The 14300-nt window shown below is 46.5% G+C and overlaps 1 protein-coding gene across 5 annotated transcripts in view; it reads right to left on the reverse strand.

Moving 5' to 3' along the window:
• Nucleotides 1-4747: 4747 nt before the first annotated feature.
• LOC146338599 (uncharacterized) overlaps nucleotides 4748-14300 on the reverse strand; it is a 30932-nt gene continuing 21379 nt past the window's right edge. For 4 of the 5 annotated variants that reach the window (XR_014784852.1, XM_084814127.1, XM_084814121.1 and 1 more), the window contains one exon: nucleotides 4946-6481. Coding sequence is in view for 4 of the 5 variants with exons in the window: in XM_084814127.1 (XP_084670253.1) it covers nucleotides 6462-6481 (20 nt within the window). In the remaining variant the exon portion in view is untranslated. Of the gene's footprint in view, nucleotides 6482-14300 lie in introns of all 5 variants that reach the window. The other variant, XM_084814123.1, reaches the window with a different exon arrangement.

A 14300-nucleotide genomic window follows, 5' to 3' on the forward strand; every position in this document is an offset into this window, starting at 1 on the left:
TGTGTGCGTGCACGTGTGTGTTTGTGATTATCAGTGGGAAAATGACCCAAGGGTCTTGCTGCCCCTATCTCCTGCCCCAAATTACCCCCCTGCAGCTGCACTCATTCCTTCTATTCTCAAAATTTAGAGGTGACTACTGTTCCTTTTGTAGCCAAAATGGTACCATCCATGCACAAGAGGGAGGTATGAGCAGGCTTGGACCAAGGAAGGGAAGGTTTGCAGAAGTACAAAACATTTTTAGAAAAAATACACCCTAAAAACAGCCCTTTGAAGACTGAGAATCCTCAGAGGCCGTGGAATGATGACTGACTGTCGGGGAGAAAACTGAAAGGCAGCAGGGACGGGGAATGGAATGGCATGGCATGTCGTGGAAGAGAACATGTCTCGCTGGCTGGCATGGCAAACTTGAGCATTCCACGCTGCAACATTTCGTTGCAGGACCCACTGGTTCCTTTAAAAAAAACAAAACCACAAGCCCAGAATAGACAATTGCATGGAAAACTTATTGTCTATTCCTAATCTTAGTCAATAGTTTAGGACTGCAGACTTAGTTGTTTCATCAACACTTACCCTTTTATTGTTATTATTTGCATTCAAAAATGTGCAGGAGACCACTTTCCCACCCCTCCAGCAGCTGCTTTGTGACCAATTCCAAGCTTACTCAAGTCGTTCTCATACTAAGTTTTGTTTCCTGTAACTTCTCCCCCCACCCACCCCCCTTTTACAAGTTGAAACCAAAGTCCTACTGTGGGTGGAAAACAAATATAACGCACCGAGTATTGGCCTTTAGACTTTAGTCGGACATGTGATGAATGTGTGTTAGATAGATGCGTGACCTCAGTCCCAGACCATATACTGTTCAGTAGTCTAAGAATGTTCAGCCTGGGACTGACCTTAGAGGGAAATCGTTTCAGGAGTGTGGCAATGCTTCATGTTGTCATCCCGACGGAGTGTGTCACTGTCAACGTCAAGCCGCAAGTGTTGTTCCTGTGCCATCTCTTGGTGGGAGCTGGAACTGTTTCAGCGTCCCAGGGACAAAAATTGCCGGCAGCCATACCTTAGTGCCGAGGTGTGCAGAAAGTTGGTCTCCAGACTTTCGGACATCAACTCTCAGCATTTCTGATGATTAGCCATGATGGCTTCTGGGAGTTGAACAACTGATGGTCTACTTTCTGCCCAGGCCAACCTTAGTACACCGCTTAAAATTAATCTCCAGCTTTTCTGATATAAGGATGTCGCAAAGTACACCCCCTTCATCCCAGGGAACACGTTATTTTTAGATGGAAGCGATGGGAAATGACAACTTGACCGCAGAAATATAGCTGCTACAAACTTTATTAATCCTTGTTACCTTATATGATCATTATAGTCCATTGTTGCAGAATCGGGAACGCTTCTTCGCTAACGATCTAGGTCTGCACAGGCTAAGGCAGCTTGGCCTGTAGCAATATTGGTCAGTAGTTAAGAGGACCCAGATGAATGTCTGTGGGTGATGCTGGCCAGTACCTGAGAGGCCAGGATGGAGGTTCACTGAGCAAGGACCACTTACTGTAAGACCAGGCTAAACATCTATGGGTGATACAGGTAAATATTTGCAGGACCGGATGAAGATTCACTGAATGAGGTAAGTGGATACAGGACCAGGCTACATACCCATGGGAGGTATGGTTAAGTACTTGCAGAATCAAAATAACTGTGTGGAGTAAGCCATCCGTGAGTAGTTTGTAGGATCAGGATGAATGGGTACTGAGTTTGTTGGGAAAGTGGCTAAGGGCGCAATCCTATCCGGATGCCAGTCAGCATCTGAACTTGGAGGCTGATGGGCATCCTATGCAGAGTGGGAGGAGGGTGGAGGCGATCTTTTCTGTGCTTCTCTGCTGGGCATTTTTGCTTATTTACCTAGACCTCACTGTTGCAGGCTCTTATTACTGGATAACTGGGAAAACCCGGGGGGCCTGCCTGGCAACCCCTGACTGTTTCTCACAAAGGACTAACATGTTTTTCTTTGCTTCCGCTCTCTGCCTTAGAAGGGACCCATGTGTTCCAACTGGTGCAAGAGGCAGTTCCAAATTATTGCTAGTGTTTTTATTTTCAAAGAGAAAATGCAATTCCATCTTTCTGTCCCAGTTGTCTTTGTTATGATCTGTTTTGCATCTCGTATGATTTCTGGCCTCACGGGTTTGTGGGGCAGCCATGTGAAAGGGCCTTCTCTGTTGTGGGCCTGAGGTTGTGGGGTTCCTTCCCCTCTCAGGTGTGCCTGGCACCTTTGTTGCATGCATTTCATCAGCAAATTGAGATGCACTTCTTCACCCAGGGCTTTGGAAGTAGATGACGCTTTTGAATTATGAACTGAACGGCACTTCTGATGGTTTTAAGTTGTTTTACTGATATGTATGTGCACTGCCCTGGGGCCAAAATGTGAAAGGCAGGCTATAAATTTAAACAATAAATAAATAAGCAGTGCAATCCTATGCCTGTTTACTTGGAAGCAATTTCCATTAAGTTCAGTCCTGCTTACATTCAAGTATGTACATATAGGAGTCAACAGTAAGGCTGCAATCGTGCATGCACTTAGTTGAGATTAAATCGCATTGAACTCAGTGGAGTTGCGTCTGCATGAACATGCATAGGATCGCAATGTGCAGCTGCATAACATCTCCTCTGTGCCATCTTGACAGCACAGCCCTAGACATATCTACTTAGAAGTAAGTCCCATTGAGATCAATGAAGCTTGCTCCCAAGTGAGTGGTGTAGGATTTATTCATTCGTTAAGAAGATTTATATCCCACGCCTTTAGATCGGGGTGCCGAACCTCTTTCAGCCCAAGGCTGAACTCAGTTTCAAAGAAGCTCCCGGGAGCAGCGTTCCAGTGGTGGGTGTGGCCAAAAGCAGAGGCAGTGAGGCCAAAATACCCGAACACTCAGCATATTTCAACTTAAAACTGCCAGTAACTGATCCACAGGAGAGACTTTTTGAATTTTTAGAGTGGGAAAAATCTGCGTGAAAGCCAGGAAACCATCAAATGTTGGGTGGGGCCTTCTGGGGACCCCTGGAGGGTTGGATTAGGGTGGTAGGCAGGCCGGATTTGGCCTACGGGCCGGAGGTTCAACACCCTTGCTTTAGATTGACTGATCCTATCAAGGTGGCTTAGAAGCAATGTATACAAACATATACACAAAGCCACGCAACCCAGCAGCCCTCCATCCCCTGGTCAAAAGCAGAGGCTAGAGAGGGCTGCCCTTCAGTTCTGCATCCCCAGGGCAACTGGCAGTTGAAACCGACTGTTCTTTCTGGGAGGGAGGGGGGGTGAAGCGAGCTCCCTACAGCTGCTCTTGCTTTGGCCGAGGGATGGGGCTAGGTTGGTCTTCTCCTTACTGTGATGTTCTTCCGGGGTGCAGCCTCCCAGCGGCCCATTGTCCTCTGGCCAATGGCAGACATCAGACTGTTCTTCCCTCCCCTTTGGGGGCTTTTCCATCATGCACTGAAACATTTTTTCCTCTCCTTCCTTCCATCTTTTTCATTTTTGTTTTCAATTCAACCTGAAGAATCCCAAAACCCATATTAGCATAATACCTTTTATTAGGCCAACCAATAAATAGGCAGTGGCGGTATATTTGCTACTGGGCCAGGTTTAAGGCTTTAGTACTAGCGTACAAAGACCTAAACAACTTGGGACCAGGATACCGGAGAGAGCACCTTCTCCCTTACTAACCTGCCCAGTCACTGAGGTCATCAGAGGACATGTTCCTAGTGGTTCCACATGGATGCGTGGCTCGATTGTAGTCCACCAGGAGAAGAGCCTTCAGTGTGGTGGCCCCCTTCCTTTGGAACTCCCTGCCCCTGGAGGTCAGGCAGGCGCCAACACTGTGTTGTTTCCGGCGCCTCCTGAAAACAGCACTGTGCCAGGAGGCATTTCTGAACTGACCAGCCATGGTTTCTATTGACATTCTGCTTTTAGAAAGCATAATTTTAAAAAGCATAATTTTAATGTGGTGTTTTAATCTTTTGATTTTTTTACTATTTTACCTTTTATGTTCACCACTCTGAAATCTGGTTTAGATATGGAGCAGTATACACATATTGTAAATAAAATAAATAAAATAAATAAACAAACCAAAAAATTGCAGCAATTCTGCAAGCTTTTGAGATCTCCAGATCTCTTCATCAGGCAAGGTGTTACAGAAACATGTAACTTCTTGCCTGATGAGAACTCGAAAGCTTGCACAATTTTTATAACCTTTTGGTTGTCCAAATAAAGATATTATGCTCATAAGGATTTGGGGATTTTCTTACTGTCAGCACAGCTGCCTTTGTTGTTGTTTTTGTCAACCTGGAGAAGAGTCCTGGTCTGGGGAAAGTTAGAAGCTTGCTCATAGCTTCACTTGATGGAGTTTCTCATTGGTCCCAACAGAAGGTATTACACTACTGTTGTTTCAGGAATAAGGGAGTTATAGCGGAACAGATTTATTGTGACAGAAGCTCTCATAGACGAGATCTCACTTTGTCCGATGCGTGAAGAATTCTCTGTGCATCTGACACAGTGAGCTTCGCCACAAAAGCTTACGCCACGTTAATCTGTTCACTGTTTTTTTTAAAGGTGCCGGTAGTTTCTTGGCTGTTTTTTGCTGCCACAGACTATCATGACCGCAGCTTCGAGAATTATAGGCTAGGACTTGACCATTTGCCCAAATCATCAGCCAGGTGTTCCTTTATGTCTGCATGAAGTTCAAAAGCAGGCACACTTTCTCCAGCAGGAACTGGTTTAATGAAAAAAAGAGTGCAAGAGCTATTCTGCACATAACTCACTTGCTAGGACCAAAATGGCAACGAAACTCTACACTCCATTTCAAAGACTTCAGATTCAGAACAAAAACCACCACCACCAAAACCTTTCTCAGCCCTTGGTATGACTTCCCTGATGTTGTGATGTTTTATAAAAAGCAATACATTTCAATGTTTTAATAGTTTCTTTTTAGAGCACAAGTAAAATACAAATGATACAGGAGCATAACGCTGCAATCCTATACACACACTTCCTGTAAGTGCTTGCGAATCATTTTTATTTTTTTAATGTATCTGCTAGCAACTTTGTAATTAATAAAAGATTTCTAATCACTCAGTCTAGACAAGTACTGAATTTTTTAAAAAGCCAGTGAATAACCAATCAAAGTTGACTTGCCAACCAACTAAACCCTGCAACCCTAGCATCCTGACACCGTTATGTGGTGCATGTACCTGCCCCTATTCCATGCCAGTGGCTGGCAGATATTGGGCACTATTCTTATTTATAAAGTGCCATCTATTTGCATAGCACATTAAAAAGAATAACCTGCCCCAAGGTGCATACAATGTAAAAAGAAACCCAAGGCAGTCAGCGGTGTCAGGTCCTTTGGTTCTCTCCCTTCGCAATCACACACTCCAGGATACCAGGCTTCAGGCTCACTACTTTATTAGTTAACAACCAGGTTCTTTGAAGATGCAAATTCTAGGAAACTCTCAGGCTACAAAGGAAAACAGCTACTCCACACAATTACAAATATCAATAGAGGAGCCAAGTGGGAATCAGAGACATTGCTGGCAGTTTGAAACAAGAACTTGCCGGCCAGGATAACTAGGGGGGGATGCCCCTCCCTTGCAGTTCTGCCCTCCTATGTAGGCTATCATGCATAGCCAACCGGGTGGAACGTCTGAGCTCTGCCTTTAACTTTTCCCACTTTGCTCTGTGCCGGACTGTAGCATCCTTCAGGTCACACCCCGCACTCTCTTCCTCCCCCAAAACCTGGGTTCTCACAGGGGAGGAAAAGGGGGGGCTTCAGGTCGAGCCATCTGTGTGCCAAGTTCCTGAGAAGAACGCCTATCCATATCAGAGCTCACTTGGGAGGAAAACTCCCCCGGTTCTGATTGTTCCCATTCTGAGTCTGAGCTGCTAACTACTTCCACACACTCAGAATCATTCCTGACAAGTGGTAGGGGATGGGGATGGGGATGGAGGCAGAGGTGGATAGGGGAAGAACATGCAATCTTCATCGTTATTCCAGTTACACTTGCTTAGGCTTAGGCACCATGGGACAGTGGAACTAGAGAGTTATGCCAAAGCAAGGCCGGCTCTACCATGAGGCAGAGTGAGTCAGGTGCCGTAGGTGGCTGATGCTTGGAGGTTGGGGAGCAGCTGCAGGATGTTGGAGGACAGCTTTGTGTGTGTGTGTCACATGCCCTGCCCTGAGTCCCCTAAGCTAGTCTACTGCCCTCACTGTTGAAGGAAGATTCAACTGCCAGCCCAATTGGTTTCTAGACATGGATGGGGAGGGGGTGCCATCTTGACCACCTCAGGCAACAAAATGTCTTGGGGCTTCTTCACACGGAGCTTTTATCCTGCTATTGAGATTGCTCACTCACGGAAGTTTGCAGGTTCTTTTCATGATGTCGTCAACCCCCAGGGCACATCCAGAGGTATTTCTTGGTTATTCCATGTTTAAAAGATCTGGAAAAAATGAGGTATAAAAAAACCTCGGATTATTACACTGTTAAAACAGCCACTAGATGGTGCTGTTTCATTGAGTTCTATAGAACCTTGAAAATTAAAAGCCTCCCCTCTCAGCAATCATGTAGTCACTGTCTGGGAGCCTGCTTTAAATGAGGAAAGGCTCCACAACGGTAGGACTGCAGATTTTTTCTTTAAGGTAAAGGCAGCCTTGGTCTGGCCCTGTGCCAAAGTCATGCTACCTGTTACAAAGGGGATAGTGTGAAGAAAGTGTATAGTGAGACATTTTTCTCCCACTCTCACAATACTAGAACCCAAAAGGGTCATCCCATGAACCCAATTGGTGGGAGGTTCAGGACAGATAAAAGGAAGGACTTCACACAGTGCATAGTAAAACTATGGAATTCACTATCACAGGACAGTACACTCATTGTTGCACTCTTGTCCTGCTTGTGGGTTTCCTGTGAGCAGCTGTTGACCACTGTGTGAGCAGAATGCTGGACTAGATGGACCCTTGGTCTGATCCAGCAGGGCTCCTCTGATGTTCTTATGTTCTTAACATGAGGGTAGCCACTTATGAGTCACCCAAAAAGAGAAAATGCATCACTAAAAAGAGGACAGTGATTTGCTTACAATATCCATATGCTAATTTACATGCACAGATGCAAATTTAGAAATAAATATTATTTAAACAGAAATACAGTTCACCTCATCATAGTGTGGGAGACTGTGACCAGGTGACTTGTGTACCTACCTGTTCAGTCTGCTGTCCAGGTGCTAACTGATGATGGCAACATTTCTTATGGTTCTTTATCATTAAAATGGAATTGGACAGAACAGGCCTTCAAATAGAGGACACCATCAAACAGAGGACAGTCCCCTGGCAGTCCTTCAAGTAGAGAACTGTCCTCAAGAGGACACATGGCCACCCTAAGAGTGTTCCTAATAGCATCTAGGAGCATCTCTACACCAGCCTAAAATCCCATGTTTAAAACGGGGCTTTCTGTTTCCATTTTAAATGCAGAATCACAACGGACTCCCTTTACACACACTTCATTCCCCCTTATTTAAGTGTCCCATATGTTTCATTATATAGCCACTGTGGTCTAGCTCCTCTTATTGCGGGTTATTTGATAGCTGACTATCTCCGATCTACTTAAAAACAGAATAACGGTCATTTAGGGAGCAATCCTATCTAGATAGGCTATACACCACAACCTTTCTATGCACTTTCGACTTCGGGCAGTTGATACAGCTAAGTCTAAGAATCACATACAGAATGCTAAATGCATCTCAAAGAGGTGCCGTTGCAACAAGCAGGAATCTCTCAAAGCAGCATTGTTTGCTTCCAAAGCGGTGCACCTGGGCCTTACAACTGCTGAAACATGTTCCATCTGTAGCAACAGCTGTTTGCTCAATAGCATTCATACACAAACAATTGCTTGCTCAATTTGTAGTCAAGCAGTCAGTAGTTGGGTTGGAAATATTGGAAAATGTCATGTTTCACTTGGATCTGGAAGGCGCTTTGCTTTGCCTGTGTAATGTCTGAATTTGATCCTGGCCTCCAGGGGCGTAGGAAAGTGTTTTAAAAACAATGGACACCACTGATTTTACCTACGTGATTCTTTTCTACTCAAGGCAGATCTAGGGCTTCTTCACACGGAGCTTTTATCCTGCTATTGAGATTGGTTACTCACGGAAGTTTGCAGGTCCTTTAGATGACATTCTCACCCTCCAGGGTGTCTCCTGCATGGAGGGAGCAACGTTATGGCTGCTAGACAGCGGCTAGACTGCCACAGGATATCTGGTTTTCCAGGAAGCGAGCTCAGAGCCCGCGGTCCGAGGTTGGTTCCCAGAGAACTGACCTCCCCCCACTTCCACGCTACCCTGTCCTTCATGCTCGCAAGAGGAGTGTGGAGCAGCCGAAAAGGGGCATTCCGGGGGGGGGGGGGTATTTATTTATTTATTTATTTATTTCTATACCGCCCAATAGCCGAAGCTCTCTGGGCGGTTCACAAAAACTAAAACCAAACAACACACAATAAAACAATTTAAAATATATAGAACATTAAAACCACAATATAACAATACAACCACAATAAAACCTAGCAGCAGTACAGGAGTTTAAAATACAGATTTAAAACAGCAAAGATAAAAATTTAGAAAGCTAAAATGCCTGGGAAAATAAAAAGGTCTTCACCTGGCGCCGAAAAGAGTACAATGTAGGCGCCAGGCGAACCTCACTAGGGAGCTCATTCCAGAGCCGGGTGCCACAACAGAAAAAGCCCTCCTCCTAGTAGCCACCCGCCTCACTTCCTTTGGCAGGGGCTCACGGAGAAGGGCCGCTGATGATGATCTTAAGGTCCGGGCAGGCACATATGGGAGGAGGCGATCCTTCAGGTAACCTGGCCCCAAGCCGTTAAGGGCTTTGAATGTTAACACCAGCACTTTGAATCGGGCCCGGAAATGGACTGGCAGCCAGTGCAGCTGGAAAAGTACTGGTGTAATATGAGCTCGCAGGCCAGTCCCTGTTAACAATCTTGCTGCCCTATTTTGGACCAGCTGAAGTTTCCGGACCGTTTTCAAAGGCAGCCCCACATATAACGCATTGCAGTAATCCAGACGAGAAGTTATCAGAGCATGGATAACTGTAGCTAGGCTATCTCTGTCCAGATAAGGGCGTAGTTGGTATACCAGCCTAAGCTGATAAAAAGTGCTCCGTGCCACTGAGTTCACCTGTGCCTCAAGTGACAGTTCTGGATCCAAGAGCACCCCCAAACTACGAACCTGATCCTTTAGGGGGAGTGCAACCCCCTCCAGAACAGGTTGAATATCACCTAGCCGGGCAGACGAACCACCCACTAACAGTACCTCCGTCTTGTCTGGATTGAGTTTCAGTTTATTAGCCCTCATCCAGTCCATTACCATGCCCAGGCACTGGTTCAGAATAGCCACTGCCTCATCTGGTTTTGATGAGAAAGAAAGGTAGAGCTGGGTGTCATCCGCATATTGATGGCACCTCAGCCCACACCTCCGGATAACCTCCCCCAGCGGTTTCATGTAGATGTTAAACAGCATGGGGGATAGAATAGAGCCCTGTGGAACCCCATGGCACAATTGCCATGGCACAGAGCAATAATCCCCCAGCACCACCTTCTGGAATCGGCCATCCAAGTAGGAGCGGAACCACTGTAGTGCAGTGCCTCCAACTCCCAACCCAGACAACCTATCCAGAAGGATACCATGGTCGATGGTATCAAAAGCCGCTGAGAGGTCCAGGAGAATCAACAGGGTCGCACTCCCCCTGTCCCTCTCCCGGCAGAGGTCATCCCACAGGGCGACCAAGGCAGTTTCCGTTCCAAAACCAGGCCTGAAGCCCGATTGAAATGGATCTAGATAATCCGTTTCATTCAAGAGTGCCTGGAGCTGTCCTACAACCACCCGCTCAAGCACCTTGCCCAGGAAGGGGATGTTGGCCACTGGCCTATAGTTGTTAACATCCTCTGGGTCCAGGTTAGGCTTTTTCAGGAGTGGTCTAATTACTGCCTCTTTTAAAGCGGCAGGCACAACTCCCTCTCTCAAGGAGGAATTTACAACCTCCTGGACCCAGCCGGACAACCCCTCCTTGTTTGATTTAATAAGCCATGAAGGGCAAGGGTCAAGCACACAAGTGGTCGATCGGACTTGGCCAAGCACCTTGTCCGCATCCTCAGGCCTCAGTAACTGAAACTCATCCAATAAAACTGGACCAGACGGTGCTCTGAACGCCTCTACCAATGGAACTGCATTAATCATGGTGTCCAATTCATGACGAATCTGAGTGACTTTATCCTCAAAGTGCCGCACAAACTCGTCACAGCGTGCTACCGAGGGTTCCACCGTCTCTCTCCCTGGCCCAGAATGTAACAGGCCGCAAACCACTCAGAAAAGCTCCGCCGGGCGACACTGAGAAGATGCAATGCTGGTGGAAAAGAACTGCCTCTTTGCCACCCTCACCGCCACAGAGTAGGCTCGATAGTGGGCTCTTACCTGTGTTCGGTCAGACTCAGCACAAGTTTTCCTCCACCTGCGTTCTAGCCGTCTCCCCTCTTGCTTCATTGCCCTCAGCTCAGGTGTATACCAAGGAGCTGGCCGGGCTCTGCTCAGAGGGAGAGGGCGCTTGGGTGCGATCGTGTCAATCGCCCGAGTCATCTCTGCATTCCACAGAGCGACCTGGGCTTCGACAGGAGCACCAGCCACACCAGCAGGAAAATCCCCCAGAGCCCTCTGGAATCCATCGGAATCCATTAATCTCCGGGGGCGGACCATTTTAATAGGTCCCCCACCCTTGCAGAGGGGAAAGGCCGCCAGAAGTCTAAACCTCAGCAGGAAGTGATCTGACCATGACAAAGGGACAGATGTTAATTCCTCTACTTTCAGATCACCATCCTCCTGCCCAGTCGAGAAAACCAGATCAAGCGTGTGTCCTTTTATATGCGTTGGGCCGATGACATGTTGGGACAGCCCCATGGTCGTCATGGCGGCCATGAAGTCCTGAGCCGCCCCGGATACAGCGGCCTCGGCATGGAAGTTGAGATCCCCCAGGACCATCATCCTGGGGGTCCTCAACACCAAGTCCAAGACCACCTCCGTCAGCTCAGGCAGGGAGTCTGATGGGCAGCGGGGTGGGTGGTACACCAACAGAATCCCTAATCTGTCCCGGGTACCCAACACAAGGTACAGACACTCAAGATCTGCACTCGAATGATCAGGAAGCCTGGAGAGGGAGATTGAATTCCTATAGACCACGGCAACCCCCCCTCCCCGACCCTCAAGTCGGTGTTGGTGCTGCACTGAGTACCCAGGAGGGCACAGCTGGGAGAGAGTGACCCCTCCCAGTTCCCCCACCCAGGTCTCAGTAATACATGCCAGGTCAGCCCCCTCATCCACAATCAAATCATGGATGAGGGAGGTCTTATTTTGGGCCGACCTGGCATTCAGCAGCAGCACCACCAGACCCGAGGGCAGACTGGTAAGGCTGCCAGGAACCATCAGGTTGGGGGAAGAACCAGAAGAGGGGACAGCTGTAAGGTGTCTAGCCCCTCTTCTCCTCAGCTGGCCTGTTAATCCCCCAACGCCATACCTCCCCCTGCCCGTGACCACAGTTATGGGGTTCGGGGGCAGGGAGTTCTGGGGTTCTGGGGCAGGGAGGGCAGAAATGTCTGTACGACACATCCAATGTGTCATAAAGCAGCCTCCTCCCCTGCTCAGCCCTCCCGCAGCTAGACAGTCAAAATTGGCTGTCTAACTGAAAAGGTGTATTCTCTCTCGTTTTAAAGGTGTATTCTCTCTCGTTTTAAAAGTGTATTCTCTCTCGTTTTAAAGGTGTATTCTCTCTCGTTTTTTAAAACAAATCAATTTTTTATTTTATTCCAGTTACAAAATCTAATAATAGTACATTCCACCATATTTATGTACATAGAAACACGGAAAGTTTCAACTTTTCAGTACCATACATCTGTTTCCAAAAAGCATAAATGGTGGCCATTTCTCAAAATAATCACATCGCCCTCCATGTCCATTTCTTTGGAGAACTAAATCTGCATGTTCATCCATAGACATTTCAAGAGCCTTTAAAACAGAGGTGGAGAACGTGTGGCCCTTCAGATGTTGTTGGACTACAACTCCCATCTGCCCTAGCTAGTATATAGCCAATGGTGATGGATGATGGGAGTTGCAGTCTAGCAACATCTGGAGGGCCACATATTCCCCATCCCTGCTTTAAAAGCCACTCTTTTGTAGTTGGTTCAGCCTACAGCCATCTACACACTTTCCTGGGAGTAGGCCGCATTGAACTCAGTGGGCGTTATCTATTAGAACCATAAAATACAGCACACCATAATATAAACATTTAAAAGTTTTAAGCTACAGCATGAAATGAAAGTAAAAACCAGCAGCAGTGTGAAGATTTAAAAAATACAGTAGCAGATTTAAAAACAACAGAAACTGGAAGACTAAGGGTACAATCCTATGCATGTTTAGAGGGAAAAAAGCTCTACAACTCCCAGCATTCCCCAGCCAGCATGATATGAATATTAATTTATATTGTTTTCGAAAGGAACACAGTGAACATAAGAGCCCTGCTGGATCAGACCAAGAGTCCATCTTTTCCACCATTCTGTTCACACAGTGGCCAACTAGCTGCCCATGGGAAACCCACAAGCAGGACAGGAGTGCAACAGCACCCTCCCACCCATGTTCCCCAGCAACTGGTGTACATAGGCAGATTGCCTCTGCTGCTGGAGGTAATATATAGTCATCAGGACTAGTAGTCACAAATAGCCATTGAGAATTATCCAGTTGTCTTATTAATATATGCCTAAACAGTCCATTATAGATATAACCCAAATAATAATAATAATAATAATAATGTGGTGTACAATAATAAAACCATACAATATAATCAATAAAAATGCAAATGCAAACAATTTCTAAAAGCAATAACAAAACAAATCCAATATTTAAACTATTCTGTAATAGTTCTATGAAAGGGTCTTCCAGTTGGGGTACCAAATTTACATGGTCAGGATAAGCTCAAGGTATTTTGCTGCCCTAGGTCAATATGTGTTTCTCTTTGAAAGTTTTCCCCAGTTGCAGCCTCTGTTATTTTCATTTGTATGGCGCAGAGAAAGGGTACTACACTCAGGACATCTTTTGTGATGGTAAGTGGGACGCACTTGGCCCCATTCTAATCTAGACGGTATTGTCTGGGCAGGGCATGTACAGTGGCATTTTCCAAGCATGGTGAGCTTGGAATTCCGGCACCCTAGATTCTGGCTGCCTGTTCTGCCTATTGTGCTGGGCCTACACGGGGTTTAGGTTACCTCTTAGAAATAGTTAAAAAAGAGGAAATGTATCAACCCCGCCCCCAAAAGAAGACAAAAGATTATAGTGATTTGCATGAATTTTGCATATGCTAATTTATGTGTATAGATGCAAATGTAGAAATAATTATTATAATTTAAATAGAAACACAGTACATCTCACCTGGGGGCAATTTGGCCATTGGACTGGAAAAGCTTCCCTACTCTGTATCAGGGTGTTATCTTTCCAGGGGGCAAATAGTTTCCCTAGAAATCTGTGATGAGCTAGAATTTGTATATTGAGAAACGTATGAATCACAGTTTTAGGGAGAAACTGCTCTTGACCTTATCCTGGGAAGCACTCGGTAAATTCCTTGTTTCAGATGTGATTCACCTTGTTCCAGTAACTCTGCTCCTGCTTTGGCAAACATATTTCTTCCAGACTGTCTCACTTTTGGCTTTGTTCTCTTCCAAAAGCTTCTTGGCTTCAACTAAATTTATGCAGGCTACTATGGCAGGGAGCTACAAGATAGTGAAGCTGTTCAGTCAGTGCTCCCTACCCCAACCCCAGAACTCAGTAATTGTCATGCCCCTCCTCTGAAGAGGAGATAGAGCTCCCAGAGACAGCCCACACAAAGGAGCCACCCATGGCAGGAGACCTGGGGGAGCCTGAGCCCTCAGGGGAGATGACTGTGGGTCTGTCCCCACAGGAGGAAGGGCGTTCTATCTCTGAGGCAAAGGCTGGGCAACCACCTAGCCTCCAAGAACATCAGCACCTCAAGAGGCAGGCCAGTAGAGCTCCTTTAAGGAGAAGTGATCAAATAAAAAAGGACTCCTCAAGAGGAAGGGATTCCTCAAGAACGAGGCCCGCCTATAACAAACTGCTGCTGAGCCCTGGGTGAGGCTCAGGAGGCTCTGGCCATATAAGCCTGCAGTATCCTTCTAGCCATTGCTGGAAACAATGGGCAGTATCCAAT

This window comes from Heloderma suspectum, chromosome 9, assembly GCF_057233095.1.
Source record: "Heloderma suspectum isolate Gila_16-S chromosome 9, 16-S_ref, whole genome shotgun sequence".
Taxonomy (NCBI): domain Eukaryota; kingdom Metazoa; phylum Chordata; class Lepidosauria; order Squamata; family Helodermatidae; genus Heloderma; species Heloderma suspectum.